This window comes from Salvia splendens, chromosome 5 (assembly GCF_004379255.2).
Source record: "Salvia splendens isolate huo1 chromosome 5, SspV2, whole genome shotgun sequence".
Taxonomy (NCBI): Eukaryota; Viridiplantae; Streptophyta; class Magnoliopsida; order Lamiales; family Lamiaceae; genus Salvia; species Salvia splendens.
The window spans coordinates 33,465,187-33,482,962 of NC_056036.1; the positions used below are offsets into that span (position 1 = coordinate 33,465,187).

At 41.3% G+C, this 17,776-nt stretch overlaps 4 protein-coding genes across 5 annotated transcripts; 2 read left to right on the forward strand and 2 right to left on the reverse strand.

The window, feature by feature from the left end:
- The first annotated feature begins 641 nt into the window (after positions 1-641).
- Positions 642-2,435, forward strand: LOC121802329 (cysteine proteinase inhibitor 6-like). The gene is made up of 4 exons (XM_042201971.1): positions 642-856; positions 923-1,142; positions 1,501-1,646; positions 2,018-2,435. The coding sequence occupies exons 1-4, from the start codon at positions 650-652 to the stop codon at positions 2,150-2,152; spliced, it is 708 nt and encodes a 235-aa protein (XP_042057905.1). The 5' UTR covers positions 642-649; the 3' UTR covers positions 2,153-2,435.
- A 1,847-nt stretch (positions 2,436-4,282) lies between these two features.
- On the reverse strand, positions 4,283-7,511 carry LOC121805406. The gene is made up of 2 exons (XM_042205247.1): positions 7,040-7,511; positions 4,283-5,116 (listed from the first exon to the last, which is right to left on the reverse strand). The coding sequence occupies exons 1-2, from the start codon at positions 7,459-7,461 to the stop codon at positions 4,480-4,482; spliced, it is 1,059 nt and encodes a 352-aa protein (XP_042061181.1). The 5' UTR covers positions 7,462-7,511; the 3' UTR covers positions 4,283-4,479.
- A 149-nt stretch (positions 7,512-7,660) lies between these two features.
- On the forward strand, positions 7,661-14,708 carry LOC121805731 (DNA polymerase delta subunit 4-like). The gene is made up of 2 exons (XM_042205706.1): positions 7,661-7,907; positions 14,328-14,708. Exons 1-2 carry the CDS (start codon positions 7,760-7,762, stop codon positions 14,519-14,521), a joined length of 342 nt encoding a protein of 113 aa, XP_042061640.1. The 5' UTR covers positions 7,661-7,759; the 3' UTR covers positions 14,522-14,708.
- An 80-nt stretch (positions 14,709-14,788) lies between these two features.
- Positions 14,789-17,192, reverse strand: LOC121805730 (RNA polymerase sigma factor sigA-like). 2 transcript variants are annotated; one of them, XM_042205704.1, is made up of 8 exons: positions 17,052-17,192; positions 16,390-16,935; positions 15,881-16,301; positions 15,754-15,807; positions 15,590-15,667; positions 15,456-15,518; positions 15,104-15,216; positions 14,789-15,018 (listed from the first exon to the last, which is right to left on the reverse strand). In XM_042205704.1, exons 2-8 carry the CDS (start codon positions 16,905-16,907, stop codon positions 14,910-14,912), a joined length of 1,356 nt encoding a protein of 451 aa, XP_042061638.1. In that variant the 5' UTR covers positions 16,908-16,935; positions 17,052-17,192; the 3' UTR covers positions 14,789-14,909. The 2 variants fall into 2 exon arrangements, with proteins under 2 accessions (XP_042061638.1, XP_042061639.1); XM_042205705.1 differs by having other exon boundaries at positions 16,390-16,959; positions 17,052-17,147.
- Positions 17,193-17,776: the final 584 nt, after the last annotated feature.

A 17,776-nucleotide genomic window follows, 5' to 3' on the forward strand; every position in this document is an offset into this window, starting at 1 on the left:
AATAAGATTCCTTTTATGGAAACTTTTTCTCTCTAATTAATACACTCAACCACTTTTTCTGGAGGTGCTGGATACCGCGTCCATCCTGGAGGTCTCGAGTTCGAACCCTGTGTGGCGTAATTTGTCTTTCCTCCTTGTTATAGGAGTTGATTTGTAATTTCCTCCTTCATATATATGATATAAATATATGAAGTTAATTTAAAAAAAAAACTACTTTTTCTCACTCCTATTAAAATATTCATCTTTCTTTCTCTCTCTATTTTAATACTTACACCCACATTTTCTCTTTACAATTAAACTCTTTAACCATTAGCTCCTACAATCCTGTGTCGGCTAAGAAATGTGTCATTTTAGCTGGGATGAAGGAAGTAGTTTTATAATAAAAGATGAGTTAAATTGAATTAGTGGTATATGAATTCTACTCTAAAAATAGTAGAAGTGAAATGTGACAAATTTTGTGGGAGGGATGAGAGATAAAATTTAAGCGACGGAATGAGTATTATGGAAAAGAGGAAATAATAAGATTCTGACCACACTAATAAATAAATAATCGAACGTTTTTCCTTGAAGTGTGTGATTTAAATAAAAGAAAACAAAAGAAATTGGGAAAGGAAGGCGTAAATAAAAACACGCGTTAGGCAATCTTCAAATGCAATTGACAATGACACACCTCTGTTTCTTCTTCCTTTTCTTACTCGGTGCCCATTCCCTCTCTTCCTCTCTTTCCCATTCCGATTTAGGGTTTTGCTCCGATCAACCCACCGATAACATGGCTACTCTCGGCGCTCCACGCGATTCCAACTCCGATGTCCATTCTCTCGCCAAATTTGCCGTTGATCACCACAACAATAAAGAGGTATCAGTATCACTCCCCCCACTTCTCTCTCCCTCTTCAATTTGACACATATATTGTGTGTGGCAGAATATGCTGCTTGAGCTAGTCAGGGTCGTCAAGGCGCAAGAGCAAGTGGTCGCTGGCACGATCCATCACCTTACCCTCGAAGTTACCGACGCCGGGAAGAAGAAACTGTATGAGGCCAAAATCTGGGTTAAACCATGGGAGGATTTTATGCAGCTTCAAGAGTTCAAACATGTTGGCGATGTTCCTTCCTTTACTCCATCCGATCTCGGTGCTAAGAAGGGTACCGACCTAATTCATTTCCCCTTTTTTCAAATTTTCTGCATCTTTCTCCGTTTCAGATTATCAATTCCTTTGATACTGTTGTAAGTTTAGTAAATTGTAGTACCACTAGATTCAATCCAATAGGAACATGCTAAGGGCATCCCAACTTACACTATTCACTACTGCTTTAAACATTAGGAAGTTAAGCATTGACACTATTCATGTGCCATTGAGCACTACCCATTGCTATTGAACACTGAGGGGTTGATTATTTGAATCAAATTTGATAATTTCTTTATGTAGTTCAAATCATGTTGGTTAGATATATGTGTGAAATTGAGTCCTGAAATTCCAAGACTTGGGTTTTGCTTCTACAGAAGAAGATGTGCCTGGCTGGAAATCAGTGCCGGTGCATGATCCTGTTGTTCAAGATGCTGCTCACCATGCTGTCAAGACCATCCAGGAGAGATCTAACTCTTTACTTCCTTATGAACTTAGTGAGATTGTACACGCTAATGCAGAGGTGAGTTTTCTTTGATTGATTGGTATTGTATTAAGTAGCAATTTTCAAAAGTTGATTGTGGCACTCGAAAATTCCATTTAGCACACAATCTTTTAATTCATAGATGTAGGTCTCCGTGGGGTTTTTAATCGATAGTCTTTTTAGATAAGATAATGAGTTTCTTTGGCACATGGAAGTTCAAGGTGGTGCATCATTGTTTCGGTGCTTACTCAGTAATTATCCTTACCGATGATGATGTTTGCTACTGGATATGTTGCTTGATAGTATATATGCTGACAAGTTCAACTCATTCTTCGAATCCATATGTAATTTTTTTCATTTTGCCAACTTTTATATAACTAATGTGTCTATAACTTAATTCCACTGGATAGGTTGTTGAATCATCTGCCAAATTTGCCATGCTTCTGAAAGTGAAGAGAGGTGGTAAAGAGGAGAAGTTTAAGGTTGAGGTGCATAAGAACGATGAAGGTGGTTTCCAATTGAATAAGATGGATGCTGATCACTAACTGTTTTATTAGCATAAATGTTCTTTTATAAACTCCAAACTTGACTACCGCTACTTGTGTAGGCTTTTCTAACTTGTACTCATGTTGGTTTGGTCTGGTTTAGTTTAGTTTAGTTTGGTTTGTTTTTAGGTTTTGTAATAATCAACTCGTGTATGTCTCAGTCAACTTCTCTTGGTTTGTTTTGTTGTGTCTGGATTATGTACTTTGAGTAGGAACTTATCACTTATAAGGCTTGTTCGGTTGCTACTTTACTCCAGACTGGATGTTGTGTCTTTTATTATTATCTCTTGATCGGTTGTTTTTTTCTCAAAAGTTTGGTTAGCGATGATGTCTATTATTTTCGATGATGTCTATTATTTTCAACTCTTGTTTGCTATTGCTGGGCTATTTGCTTCTCAGCACGACACGTAACGTGCTGACAACGTGTTAAGGCCATCTACAATAGCAATAGCCCAGCCATAGCCTAGCCACTGCCACATTATCAGCACTAAAAATCCTCCTGCCACATCATCAAAACAAGCAAATAGCCCAGCAATAGCTCAGCCATAGCCTAGCCACATAATATCCATATCACTATTAACAAATATATACAAAATGAAATAATTAACAATCACACAATATACGAAATTTAATTTACGAGACATACGGGAAACATTAATAATACTATTAAAATTTTAAAAAGTACAATAATTTAAAAAAATTACAATAATTATAAAAAAATTACAATAATTTTTAAAAAAGTACAATAATTCACTCCTCGTCGCCCCCGCTGGTATCCCGGGCATCATCTGCTGCCACGGGTACATGTTGTAGTATGGGGGCATCTGATTCCATCCACCTCCCACGGGGATCGGGGGAGTTTGAGATCCGCTACTCCCTGAAGTAGGCTCGTTGTTGAGATCCATTTACCGTTATTGATCTTGTACAGAAATTTAGATAGAGAGAGTACTCGTTAATACAAGTGGTGCGAATGAAAATGACATGCAAGTCGCGTATATATAGTGTTTCGGAAACAAAAAAAAAATTAAAAATTCGCGCTAGGCGGTGCGCTAGGTGATCCGGACGCTGCAATAGAGCCTAGCGGATCGCCTAGCGCACCGCCTAGCGCCGCGGAACCGCCGAGCGCTAGGCGTTTTTTTTTTCGCGAAATCCGCTAGGCGGCTGCAATAGATCGCCTAGCGCTGGCGCTCGGCTAGGCGGTGCGCTAGGCGCTATTGTGGATGCTCTAACAATGTGCACGAAAAGATCTTGCTGCAGTCTAAAACGCCAGCCCCCCATCGTGGCTCCTTGGCAAAGTAGTCAGCAAACAACCGTTGGGTAGCCTCCGATGTGGTCATGGACTCGCGGATGATTGTCCATCGATGCCAGAACGGTCGAGGGACCGCCGCCTCCAGCTCTGTCTGCATGTGTCGTTCCAATTGGTGCGTTGTCCCTTCCCACAAGGCTTGCGAAACGAGCTCATCTATTGGGTCTTCACCATCTGAAGCCATTTGTTACAGAAGTGAGAAAATTGGGAGTCGAAGAGAGAAGTGAGAATTGGGTGAAAAAAATTAAATGTGAATAGGGTATTTTATAAGTAAAATTTAAAAGAAAAAATATTGATCGGCGCACGATCAGCACGCACCAATTTGTGCGCCGATCGGCGTCCGGCGCAGCCCATCACGACAAAGCATGCCGAGCGCCATCTAGGCGCCGATCACTGTCCATGTTACACGCACAATGTGACGAAGGTTTGAATATGTCGCATGAATTTAAACCAGACTAAAATTTATGATTTTATCAACTTATGGTAGTAAAAAAACCAAAATTTATCCAAAGTTGGATAAATTACAAGTATCAGTCTTCTAACTAATCAGAAACCAGTGTAACAAAAATCGCCAAACCTTGAGATATAGTGATGCTTGCTTGCCAAACCTATGTTAAAAAGGTGCCAAGTGCCAAGTGCCAAGTGCCAATTTTAAACCTCAGCTAGTCACCTTCTAACAATCAGATGCATCATTGTATGTTCAAGTAGAAAAACATCACCTTAGAGAGAGAGAGAGAGAGAGAGAGAGAGAGAGAGAGAGAGCTAGGGAGGAAATAGAGGCATTATCAGGTGATACAAAAAAGGAAAGATATACAAGAAGGAAAGACCAACAACATACATCCTTTCATGATCTCTTTTGTTACTCACAAACAACCACAATTATAATATCAAAGAAAACAACAAAGATGATTGAACTCGAGCCTATTTCAATAACACAATGCTGATTGAAATGAACGGTGTGGTGCCATATTAAAGCCTCAAACTATTAACCCTGAGCTGTGTTATTCTGAAGATGAACAAATTATCTTGCATTCAGATCTAACTCACCTCCTTCAGGCCACTCGCTTTGCAAAGCATTATCTCCATTTTCTGTTTCATCATCATTCAAAAAGTCTTCAGATGGCTCCCTATCATCTTTCTGTGCATTGCTCCCCCACCCATTCATAATTTCATCCTGATGGAAATCCTGCTCCTGCTCACCCATGTCAGAAATCGTGCTATTACCACGAGAACCAAGTGCACTTCCTCTTATCGGAGCCCGGGCCATAATTTCTGCATGCACTTGTGATTCTGCACGAGCTTGATCATGTGCCACGGCTGCCATCCGCATATTTGCTTCATGACTTTCTCGACTAGCCTTTTGCCTCGAATCCATTTCCGCCCTTAATTCCAGCAGTGACCGCTTCTCCTCTTGTAAGAGGAATTGCTCCATCATCAACTTTTCTTCAGTCCGAAACTCCCCAAGACCCCGCTTGCGGGAAATAATGTTGAATGCCAGGACTTGCTTCTCGAATGTAGCTGTGAATTCTGCTACTTTGGCAGCAATGTTATTGTCCCACTGCTGAGAGCGAGAAAGAATTTGGCCTGTGGTGGCTGTATCAAGGATCTTGTCATCTTCCTCTGCTTCATAGTCTGCCACGACATGGTATGGTAATAGCCTATGCACAATTCAAGAGAGAAAAACAGTTCAAAAATCCGTAGTGGTTATGCTCCCAGTAAGAATTATAAAAGCACAGCAGTGGGTTGCCCGTATTCAGGTTCCTATACCATCAGAGAAGCTAAAGAAGAGTACCCACTACACTATCCCCTATATTCCGTTTTCATTTCCTTATAGTTGAAGTGATAGGTGGGCAAATAACATTCCAATTCAAAAGAAAGCGAGTTTGGTTCAATTTTGTTTAACTCTACTAGGTTTCATTTGTCGGGGATGCCCGATCTAAAGCTCAATGATTTATCAGCCAAATAAAGGGCATGGCACTGAACAACCATAAATACATTAGCTTTTTATGCATTGCATCTTATGGGTCTAATATTGCAGATGAGGATACAACAGAACACCTAATAAATAGGTAATCATCCAACTCCCCAATTTTATGGAGGAAATGGGGTTTATAGGCTACTTTGCCTTTAAAATAACGTAAATGTACCAATTTTGTTATCTATTCCATAAATGGGAAAAACGCCACTCTCGTTGGCGTGTTTTAAGTGAAAACGCCACCCGTATTGGCGTTTTACAACGTATGTGTCGTCGTATTGCATGTACGTTGAAAGACGCTGACGTGGTTGGCGTTTGAACGAAAAAACGCCAATCCCACTGGCGTGTTTCAAAAAACGCCAATTCGGGTGGCGTTTTTCATGCCTTCCGCCGTGAAAAAAAAGCCAAAAATTATCCCAAGTTATACACGCCAATGGGATTGGCGTGTTTCAACCTTTCAAGGAAAACTTTCGTTCAGGCATTTCATCAAACACTTGGAGAGCAGGTATGTGTAAATTAGGTAGTGATCATCTTTCTCTGTGTTTGGTGGCAGTTTTTGCTTTTTGAAAGTGATCTCTGTACTAGATATAGTGTAGAGCAGGTATGCATAGTGATGATGCTCATGGTTTCTAAACTGTCCGGTTCTGGTTCATAACCGCTGGTCCGGTTAAAACCGAGCACCACTAGGTATGCATAGGGATTGTTTGGCGTTTTCACTACTCCGCTCAGATCTTTCTGTGTTGAATTCTTCCATGGAAGCTAGGAGGCTTGAAAAGATTGCCTCTGCATTGTAGTCCTGTGATACTGTGACCCAAGCACGGATGTCAAAATGCTGCACCATAAGCGGATCATCGTAAGCACACTTTGCAAGAGTAGTTTTACCAATGCCCCCATTCCAACGATTGAAATAACTTGTAAATTGGATGATTCTCCACAGAGTCGTGACTTTATTTACACCAAACCTTCATGTAAACCAACCATATATTCAATCTTCGTAACTGGAGCAAGTCTAGAAGGCGAACCTGCTACGGAAGAATCACCATGTTGCGCTGCATCTGAGCTATTATTTGAACCAACTGTTTGATGAAATGCCTGAACGAAAGTTTGCCCTCCAAGTGTTTGATGAAATGCCTGAACGAAAGTTTGCCTTGAAAGGTTGAAACACGCCAATCCCATTGGCGTGTATAACTTGGGATAATTTTTGGTTTTTTTTTCACGGCGGAAGGCATGAAAAACGCCACCCGAATTGGCGTTTTTTGAAACACGCCAGTGGGATTGACGTTTTTCGTTCAAACGCCAACCACGACGTACATGCAATACGACGACATATACGTTGTAAAACGCCAATACGGGTGGCGTTTTCACTTAAAACACGCCAACGAGAGTGGCGTTTTTCCCTTTTATGGAATAGATAACAAAATGGGTACATTTACGTTATTTTAAAGGCAAAGTAGCCTATAAACCCGATTTCCTCCAATTTTATGCCCAGGGTAATACAGACCTCGATTCACAATGCAAAACCACGAAGAAGAAGAAATGAAAGTAACACCCACAATAGTATTACAGTTTGCGAGAAATGAAAAGAGATTTAAGTTGCAAGAAAAACCTCTCGCAGGCATCCTCGAGGGAAGAGAAAGGGCGCTTGAAGTCGGGATGACAGACACGCCAAGCGTCTTGATAAGCAAGCTGGAGAGAAGCCTTGTGCTGCTGCTGCTGTTGTTGCTGGTGCTGGTTAATTACAGTAGTCGGTGCAGAAGAGGAATTAGGGTTAGGGTTTGGGTTGGGATTGGGGTGGAGCTGATTCGGTTGTTGGGGAGCAGAATTAGGATTAGGATTAGGGTTAGGGTTAGTGAGAGGGCGGGATTGGAGAAGAGAGGGGTGCTGAGCCTGCGCCTGACCCTGAGGGCGGAGATGGGCGTCGATGTTGGAGGGGAACCGTGACATGGCATCTTTCTGCCTTTGGATCTGTTGCATCAGCAGCTGTTGCTGCAACAATTGCTGCTGTTGCTGTGCCTTGTTTTCTTCCATTGTAATGAGCTATGCCTCATTCATTCATGGCGCCGGAGAAGAAAGCAATTAAATTGCCTTTGCTTAGCTTTCCAGGGAAGCATTTATAAATGGGCTAGGCCTTAGCTCATATGGGCCATTATAAGTGAAGCCCATTTAAGCACTTTCTTGTAGTTTATCTAAAATCGGAGGGCTTTTCTGCAATTTCCCTTCTCTAAACAAAATCCGAATCCCTAATCCCCCAATTCAAATTTCAAAATTTCACCACCACCACCACCACCACCACCGTAACCTCCTGGTTGAGATCAGTATCAAATCAATGGCGTCGACGGGGGTCAAAGGATTTTTCCGAGAGAAAAAGAAAGGAAAGCCAGGAGCGGCGAAGAAGAGCAACAAATCCGCCTCTTTCGGCTCCGACGTTGTCCAGCCCCCGGCTCTAATCTCCCATGCTACTCTCGATCTTCAAGGTCACCTCCTCTCCTACTATGCCTCCTTTACTCACTCCTATTGTTCATTTGTTTGTGGTGCGGAATCGGGGTCACCGATGATCGGAACAGTGACCGGAATTGCACCTACTTGTATGGAACCTCGAGAAGGAGAGTAGAATGAAGAAGAAGTAGTGTTTTGCATTAATTTCGATGATGAATTACAAATTGAAGAAGCTACAGATTATAAAGCTATGAGCTAGCTAACTACTTCGATTGGCAGTTGTAACTAACTCGTTCCTAACTAATCTTCATGCCACGTGTCAATCTTCTCTCAGCTTCCCTTGAGTGTACACGTGTCATTTCAGCTCGTCTTCGGCAGCTCGTCTTCGGCTTTTACGTGTCATTTCAGCTCGTCTTCGGCAGCTCGTCTTCGGCTTTTACGTGTCATTTCAGCTCGTCTTCGGCAGCTCGTCTTCGGCTTTTACGTGTCACTAATCTCATTTCCATGCATCAAATCTCCTCCCCTTCAATTAACCTTGTCCTCAAGGTTGAAAATGCGGAAAGCGTTCTTGGATATCATGAAGAAATTCCCATGTAGCATCCTCCGGGAAAGAGTTGGCCCAATGGATTAGGACCTGCGTTGCTGGTTTGTTACCCCGTTTAACCAGGCGTCGCTCAAGGATTTGTATTGGTTCGAGAAAGGTGGAGTTACCCACGGCTGGGAGCGTGCCGTGGAGCTGTGATAGAGGACCCATTTTCTTCTTTAGTTGGGATACATGAAACACGGGATGAATCTTGGAGTCAGCTGGTAGGGAAAGCTTGTATGCCACTTCACCAAACTTATCGACAACCTTGAAGGGACCAAAGTATCTCGGGCTGAGCTTATGAAATTGTCGATCGCGTAGTGTATTTTGGCGGTATGGCTGTAGCTTCAGATAGACCCAGTCACCCAAGGCAAATATGCGATCGGACCTATGCTTATCATGTTGTTGCTTCATACGTTTCTGAGCACGTCCCAAATGATGTTTAAGTACCTCTAACATTGCTTCCCGCGCCATCAAACTTTCATTCACATCATGGACTGAGGAGTCGCCTTTGAAGTAAGGGATGTGGATAGGTGGAGGGTACCCATAGAGAGCTTCAAAAGGAGTGGTTTGGATAGCTGAGTGGAAGGAAGTGTTGTACCAAAATTCTGCCAAGTTGAGCCATTTACTCCAGTCGATTGGTTGATCCCCGCACATGCAAAGGAGATAAGTTTCAAGGCAGCGATTAACTACCTCTGTTTGCCCATCCGATTGTGGATGATAAGCTGTAGACATGTGCAATTCCACACCTTGAAGCTTAAAGAATTCAGACCAAAATTTACTCATAAACACCTTGTCTCTATCACTGATAAGGATGCTTGGTAACCCATGCAGCTTGAAGACATGATCGAGGAAAGATTGAGCCACTGTGAGAGCCGAATAAGGATGTGTAAGGGACATGAAGTGAGCATATTTGGTGAGGCGATCCACAACAACCAAAACGGTGGACTTCCCATGAGAGAGTGGAAGGCCTTCAATAAAGTCCAAACTGATTTGAGACCAGGCTTCTTCTGGAATAGGCAATGGTTGTAAGAGGCCCGGATATGCGCTGTTGTCATACTTATAGCGTTGACAGATATCACATTCCCGGATGAAGTTCCGAATTTGTTTTTCCATGTTCACCCAATAGAATAAAGAAGAGAGTCTTTTGTAAGTGGCTAATACGCCTGAGTGACCTCCTGCACTTGAACTATGAAAAAGTTGAATAATCTTGAGTCTCAATTCCTGATCATTCCCCACTACCAGCCGGCCTTTCCTTCTCAATTGATTGCCAATCCAGGAGAACTTAGAGGGTGCATCAGGATCGAGTTGAAGCTCAGTGATCACTTTCTTTAGCTGTGGATCAGATTCCCAAGTAGCTTGAATCAGAGGGTATATGTCAGTAGAAATTGTTGTTAAAGCCATACAAAAAATCTCAGAGGAATGCACCCGGGAGAGAGCATCAGCAACTACGTTTTCAACTCCCTTTTTGTATGTGATTGCAAAATCAAAAGCCATTAACTTTGACAACCAACTGAGCTGAGCAGGGGTTGATAGCTTTTGCTTCAATAGATGACTCAAGGTTTTATGATCTGTTCTGACTTCAAAGGGTTGTGTACTCAAATAGTGGCTCCACTGTGTGACAGCAAATACAATGGCCAACAATTCCTTATCATATACTGAAAGAGCTCTATTCTTTGGAGAGAGTGTTTTACTAATGAAGGCAATTGGATGGTTATTTTGCATCAAAACAACACCTATGCCATAGCTGGATGCATCAGTCTCTACCACAAAAGGTAATGAAAAGTCAGGCAATGCTAATACTGGAGGCGATAGCATAGCCTTCTTTAGCTGTATGAAAGCTGACTCAGCTGCTGCATCCCAACAAAAAGCATCTTTCTTGAGCAAATCAGTTAAAGGTCTACAAATAATACCATAACCCTTGATAAATTTTCTGTAGTAACCCGTAAGTCCAAGAAATCCTCTGAGTTTTGAAACATCAGTTGGTGTAGGCCATTCTCTCATAGCTTGAAGTTTCTTAGGGTCAGTTGCAACACCCTCGGCTGAGATAATGTGGCCCAGATATTCCACTTTTCCTTTAGCAAACTCACATTTACTTTCCTTAGCAAAGAGAGTATACTCGTGTAATTTCTGGAAAACCAATTTCAAATGATTCAAATGAGCATCCAAATCAGTGCTATATATCAATATGTCATCAAAAAACACAAGCACGAACTTCCTCAAGAAGGGTCGAAACACATCATTCATTAAGCTTTGGAATGTGGCTGGGGCATTGGTGAGGCCGAAAGGCATCACCGCGAATTCATAGTGACCATCATGTGTACGAAAAGCAGTTTTTGGGATGTCCTCAGCTTCCATTCTGATCTGGTGGTACCCTGCTCTTAGATCAATTTTAGAGAAAACCGTAGCTCCTTTCAATTCTTCAAGTAGTTCATCAATGAGAGGAATGGGATACTTGTCTTTGATAGTGATCTTATTCAAATGTCTATAATCCACACACATTCTCCACGTACCATCTTTCTTCTTTACTAAGACCACCGGGGAAGAAAACGGGCTAGAACTCGGCTGAATAAATCCTTGTTTAAGTAAATCAGATACCTGCTTCTCAATCACATTTTTCTGTAAAGCAGAATGTCTGTAGGGCCTTGAATTTACAGGTGAAGAGCCCGGTATGAGAGTGATTCTATGGTTATGAGATCTCAAGGGAGGTAAGGATGTAGGCTCAGCAAAGATAGCCTTCTGATCCTCCAGAAATAGCTTGATACTGTTAGGAGTTGGCAGTTCAGATTCATCTGATTTCTCCACAGAAAGCAGAGTAGTGTTCCTTTCATTATCGACTTGTATACAACACAATTGAATTCCATCATTATGAGTAAGGAGTTTAGTCATTTCCTTTTCTGAAACCGTGTGGACTGTTAGCTCTTTCTGGCTCCCTCTCACCAAATGTCTTTGACCATTTAAAGTGAAGTCCATTGTTAAATTCTTGAAGTCCCACTGGATAACTCCTAATGTCTCCAACCATTGTATGCCTAGCACCATATCACAATTTCCCAAAGGAAGTAGAAGAACATCTGTGACAAAAGGGGTACCTCTCAACCACCAACGCATGCCTTTGCACATAGATTTACACTCCAACCTGTTACCATCAGCAACATCGACCATCACTGATTTTACTGGAGTGAGTTGGAGGCCCAATTTCTTTGCCAAATGTAAATCTAAGAAGTTGTGAGTACTGCCTGAATCGATAAGAATGTGGATAGCTTTCTTACTTACACGGCCAGTGATGCGCATAGTACGAAAGCCTCTGGAAGGAGAGCCATTTATAGCATGTATTGAGATCAGGGGATTTTCATCATCATTAATTTCCTCTTCCTGAATCTCATCATCAACACTGAAATCTCTCACTCCATCATCTATTTCCAGTAAGTATAATTGCTTCCTAGCACAGCGATGTCCCCTTTCGAACTTTTCATCGCACCCATAGCACAATCCCTTAGCTCTTTTATCCGCCATTTCTTCCTCAGTTAATAATCTCTTAGTTTTAACAGCAGGCATAGTAGGGGTGGGGAGTAGTGGTGTAGAGTGTGCTGTAGATCTATAGTCACTGCTATTAAATCGCTTAGAATTCTGAGGAGCGACATCTTTAACAGTAGTAGATAGATCTTGAAGTCTAGCTAAGGCATAAGCGTGTACTAATGTTTGTGGCATGAACATTCGCACAACTTTTTGCACATGTGGTTTCAATCCATTAATGAAATGGCTAATAGCATAAGATTCAGATAAGGACACGCGACCAAGGAGCAATTCAAAACGGTCATGGTAATCAGCGAACGAACCTGTTTGCTTGAGAGTGAGAAGCTCAGTCATTGGATCTCCGAGTAGTTGATCACCAAATCGACCTTCTAGAGCTCGCAGGAACATCGGCCACGGCGTAGTCATTGCTCTATCTTGATATTTCGCCCAATTTTGGAACCATTGAAGTGCACGGCCCTCGAAATTGATCACCGCGAGACGCACTTTCGACTCTTCCGGTGTCAGATCCACCGCGAAGAAATGATCACAACGAAGAATCCAACCAGTTAAATCCTCTCCGTTGAAAATAGGAAAGCCAACCTTTGATTGACGAGTAGCAAAATATTGTTGGCGAGGCTGAGCTCCAACACCCGCACCATTAAATTGGGCGTTCGCAGCACCATTCGCCGGTGGAACAAAACGAGAAATCAGTTCGTTTTGTTGCAATTGAAGAGCTAGGAGCTCTTCTCGGAATTCTTTCATAGTGAGGTCGCGTGCTTCCTCAGATTCAGTAAGTTTTGCAGAGAATTCAGCCATAGTAGCCTTGACTGATTCCTCCAGACGTCGCATCTCACCGGAGCGGGTGTCCACCATGACGGAAGTCGGATCGTTTAGGCTGATACCACTTGGTGCGGAATCGGGGTCACCGATGATCGGAACAGTGACCGGAATTGCACCTACTTGTATGGAACCTCGAGAAGGAGAGTAGAATGAAGAAGAAGTAGTGTTTTGCATTAATTTCGATGATGAATTACAAATTGAAGAAGCTACAGATTATAAAGCTATGAGCTAGCTAACTACTTCGATTGGCAGTTGTAACTAACTCGTTCCTAACTAATCTTCATGCCACGTGTCAATCTTCTCTCAGCTTCCCTTGAGTGTACACGTGTCATTTCAGCTCGTCTTCGGCAGCTCGTCTTCGGCTTTTACGTGTCATTTCAGCTCGTCTTCGGCAGCTCGTCTTCGGCTTTTACGTGTCATTTCAGCTCGTCTTCGGCAGCTCGTCTTCGGCTTTTACGTGTCACTAATCTCATTTCCATGCATCAGTTTGCAACCAAACGATTGCGTGAACCCTAATTTTTTATCAGTCACGCCTTCTTAAGCTTTTCACCCTTATGACAAAGAGCTAATGATCATTCAATTGCTTTCTTTGTGTTTCGAAGTTTTTTTTTTCTGATTTTATATTAAAATTTCCTCCATGTTTTTTGAGAATTTCCTTTTGAATTTTGTAAATACAACATTCTTATGGCAGTTTCATTGGAGATTCAACTATCTGCTGAAGTTTCAAGCAAATCATAAGTTTTTTCAATTATTATACCAAACTCATTTGAATGTAAATGTCAGGTCAAAAGGTGATTTTGTTCCGATCATTTACATCAAATCAAATTCAAAAGAATATTTTTGTTCACTTACCTTTTATACATTTCCATTAACCTATAATAAGTATTCCTACTTCATTAAATGACGAACAAGACTTCATTAAATGACAGAATTTTGCTTAGTACATTAAGCAAACGAGGTAACTTCATTACATGACAGAATCCATTTAATTAACTAAACCATTTTTGGATCAACTAATTAAATTAATTTAAATACAAATCCATTTATATTTACATAAATATGGCTGATTAAATTGAGCTAATTCATAAGACAATTCACTAATTAAATTAGGTCAACAATCTAACTAACTTAATAAGGTTAAATTCTAAATTAAGTTAGTGCCTCCATCTAAGTGTGATTTTTGAGTTTATATAACCTAGCATTGAAACTATGTTTTAAACTTTTTGAAGAATCATATTGTGAAGAGGCTCATGGAGTTTGCAATTGTTTCTTATAGTGTTTTTACAGTATTTCTGTTACAGTAGTATGTTTTAAAACCAGATTGCACTGTTACCTTCTTTTCTCAATTTTCTACTTACTTAGAAACTAAGATGGCAGACAGGGTGTTTCATGGGAACAATACTTGTGGAATTAACAAAGCTTTCTATATTCAAAAGATGACACAAGGCAGTGCCAATGCTTACTCTGAAAGAGAGGTTGGTTAAAGATAATTTCTGATGCAATGCATTTTGACATAATGCAGAAGAGTATGATGAGAAAGAGGAGGTTCTGAGGCAATTTGACATGAACATGGCTTATGGGCCCTGCATAGGGATGAACCGTCTGGATCGCTGGGAGCGAGCTAATAAATTTGGTCTAAACCCGCCCGCGCAAGTTGAAAATCTGCTCAGGATGGAAAAAGCTAATGGCCTATGCTTGTGGGATGGTCGTGCTTAGCCATCCACATGATGTTTGTGTGCCTAGTGCTTGTTTTGTTTTATGTGTTGGGAGCTAGGAATTTGGTTTTTTCTAGCTAAAACAGTCTAGTAGTATGATGTATCAACATCTACTATCTTAACTCAACTATTTCTACGTATGTCCAGCCTTCAATTATTTCGCATATGGCAGCACTAGCTTCTCCTAACAATTGTTAGCCATTGTGTTGGCAATGTGAAGTGATTATGGTTAGTAGTTGTATGAAATCATAGACATCAGACAGAGATCTAACATGTCTAAAAATTGTAAGTACATCCTTATGAATATTGTGTAAAAATGGCATATGATCCTCATCTATAACGTCCTTTTCTGCTCTATATATACATTAAGCTCTCAGTATTTATAGCTATCAGTGTTGCACCAACATTGTCTCCAATCCGCTTTTCCTGGCAGCATGTTTTAATTTCTCCAGCGCCACGAGCCCAACCTGCCTTACTCTCTCTCTCGACAAACCTATGCTGAAAATTTACCAACAAAATGGTTCAGTCAATTCATCATCAATCTAATCCAAGCCAGGGAACACAATTTGGCTAGAGTCCATACCGTCTGCTAATGTCTTCCCAAGTGAGGCATTCATTATCTAGGCCATAGTATAGACGGATAATATCCTGTTCCCTTTCTCGCAACGTCACACTAATAAGTTTATCTACTTCATCCTGCAAACACACAAACCATGTTTACTTCCCCTATGTTTTGGTTCATTTTGGTCTTTCACTTAACATAAGAAGAACATATTCACATCCAAAAGGAAAGGAGCAGGATAAAAGAATGAAACTGATCCTAACTTAAGACGAAAATTTTGACACTTATTATGCTTCCCCCTAAAGTTAGGAGGGACAAAGAGGGATCTCTAATGTAATATCATATTCAAAGAGCTTTTCTGGGGTTTTAGTACCTTAAGTGCCCACTCATCGACTCCAGTCCATGGGTTATTCTCGATGTGAGTATCTGCAATGTACTGCATAAGCACTTAATATTAGAATCAAACAGAAAATCATAATATGAAGAAGATATGAGTCGTGTACTTACGCTATGAAGAGTTTCACCAGGAAGACCATTTAAAGAGGGGTATGCTTCTCTGTCAAGAGAGAAAACCTTGCTGACTGCCTGTAAAGATAGTGTTATTAGGATGGAAATGCAGAATCCATTTGAAATTGAATAATGACCCATAAATAAAAAAAACATTAGTATACCTCAGTAGCATTCCTCACTTTCCTCTCAGTCATGTTGAGACTCTCAGCAATTCTCTGCAATAGGCATCAAATGACATGTTAGATCTGAGATGTTAAAACATGGAAACCAATAGCTAGGCATACTCACATCAACAGATGGAGTTACTCCTCTTTCTTCAAGCCTAGCCTTTGCATTTCTGATCAAAGTTAGCCTTTCGTGTAAATGCGTTGGCAGCCTTAGGGTTCTAGAGCTCTCGACTAAAGCTCTCGAAACACCCTGTCTTATCCACCAATACACGTAGGTAGAGATCTTGAATCCCTTTGAGGAATCAAACTTCTCAATCCCGCGTAGCAATCCAATGAGTCCGGCCTGAATAAGATCAGGCATTTCAGCACCCATGTTGTCGTATCGTTGAGCAATAGACATGACGAGCCGGATATTGCTCATCGCCAGCTTCTCTCTGGCCAGCGAGCACTCAATCATCTTCGACTGCAGATTAGCACGGCTCATTCTCAGGGAGGCCGCAAGCTGCTCATCCGAGGGCTCGCAGCCTAATCTCTGCTTCAGCCTGATGGATTGATTGATCACATCAACAACCACAACAACACAATAATGAAAAACATAATAATGCTATGTGAATCACTATTTTTTAAAACCTGGCCCTCCGCTCTTCCAAGGCAAGGCCGGCTTTGATTTTGTGCGAGAGCTGAACGACTTGGGCATGAGTGAGGAGCTGGTCGCTCTTGACATAGCCTCTGCGAAGAAGCTCGGGATTCATAATCGGCTTCTCAACTCTCTTCGTGGATTCCAGCCTGCGGCGGCGGGCGGATGTTCCGGAACAAGTGACCTCAGTTTTAGGGGCGAGATTCCATTGCTTCTCGAGCATAGATTTCTGCAGTAGAAGCACCGCATCGACGAGATGATCTGGATCGGAGAGGCAGGGGTGAGGATCTCTTAGGGCTTTGATGGAGTGCGGGCGGCGTCGTGAGCGCGATTTATCGCCGGAGGAGGAGATGAAATTGATGGAGGAGGAAGAGGAGGTGGTGGTGGAGGGATCTGTGGAGCAATTGAGCCTTTCGGCGGAGAGATCGGAGTAGTAGGAGGTAGCGCCGAGGCGGAGGAGGCTTTTTCCGGTGGCGGTGTGCAGTCCGACGACGGCAGTGGCCATGATCATCACCACACCATAATTCACTCGCCTTCAGCTAAGAAACAAATATATATGCATGCTATTGGTAGTTGGATAAGATCGATGAATTCGCAAATAAAAAAAATGAAAACAAGAAAAATAACAATGGAGAAAGAAATCCAGTTAGGTTACCTGTTTGGGGGAAGCGCAAGGTGAGGTGTGTATATGTGTGACTGTTGTTTCTTCTTCTTCCTCCTCTTATTATTAGAATTATTTGAATTTGATTTGTTAGAAAAGCAATGAAAATGGAATAATATTATTGGTTATTTAAAATAAATGTGGCAGGGCGGGGATAATATATGGGAAAAGGGAGAGGCCAACAGCTATTGGCTGGTTTAGATATTTGGAGGTGAATCGAGTGGTGTGTGTGCAAACACAAATTCGTATCTATACTATTCCCATGGATTTGATATTTACTATATTGCCATTGTATTCAACGATGAGATAAATTTATGCTCTATCATCTAACCAATATCACTGCCCAAATCATTTTCTTTCTTTTACCCTTTCCAAACCAGAGACCATCATCGGTGGTCATTCTTTTCTCTGTTAAGTCTCAACAAAATATATGTATTTAAAAAAGGAAAAAATTACAAGTGCAGGAAATGGAATGCTAAGATATATTCCGTCCGTATTTTAAAAATAACAATTATTTTCATTTTGGATCTTTCCTTAAAAATAGAAACTTTAAAATTTTTCTATTTTAGTACATTATCTCACAATCCACTAACTCTACTTTCACTATTTTTTCTCTTTCACTCTCTTACTTTACTCATTTTTCTTTTCTTCTCTCTTACTTTACCAATTCTTCTCACTTACTTTACAAATTGTGCATTGAAACCTGTGCCGTTTTAAAT

Coding starts and splice junctions, on each gene's coding strand:
- LOC121805730 (XM_042205704.1), bottom strand. CDS start 16,907: ATGATCATGGCCACTGCCGTCGTCGGACTGCACACCGCCACCGGAAAA. Junction 16,302..16,389: donor TTGGAAGAGCGGAGGGCCAG/GTTTTAAAAAAT, acceptor TCAATCCATCAG/GCTGAAGCAGAGATTAGGCT. Junction 15,808..15,880: donor GAGTAACTCCATCTGTTGAT/GTGAGTATGCCT, acceptor TGCCTATTGCAG/AGAATTGCTGAGAGTCTCAA.
- LOC121805406 (XM_042205247.1), bottom strand. CDS start 7,461: ATGGAAGAAAACAAGGCACAGCAACAGCAGCAATTGTTGCAGCAACAG. Junction 5,117..7,039: donor CTCGAGGATGCCTGCGAGAG/GTTTTTCTTGCA, acceptor AATTGTGCATAG/GCTATTACCATACCATGTCG.
- LOC121802329 (XM_042201971.1), top strand. CDS start 650: ATGCAATTGACAATGACACACCTCTGTTTCTTCTTCCTTTTCTTACTC. Junction 1,143..1,500: donor CGATCTCGGTGCTAAGAAGG/GTACCGACCTAA, acceptor TTGCTTCTACAG/AAGAAGATGTGCCTGGCTGG. Junction 1,647..2,017: donor TTGTACACGCTAATGCAGAG/GTGAGTTTTCTT, acceptor TCCACTGGATAG/GTTGTTGAATCATCTGCCAA.
- LOC121805731 (XM_042205706.1), top strand. CDS start 7,760: ATGGCGTCGACGGGGGTCAAAGGATTTTTCCGAGAGAAAAAGAAAGGA. Junction 7,908..14,327: donor TGCTACTCTCGATCTTCAAG/GTCACCTCCTCT, acceptor GACATAATGCAG/AAGAGTATGATGAGAAAGAG.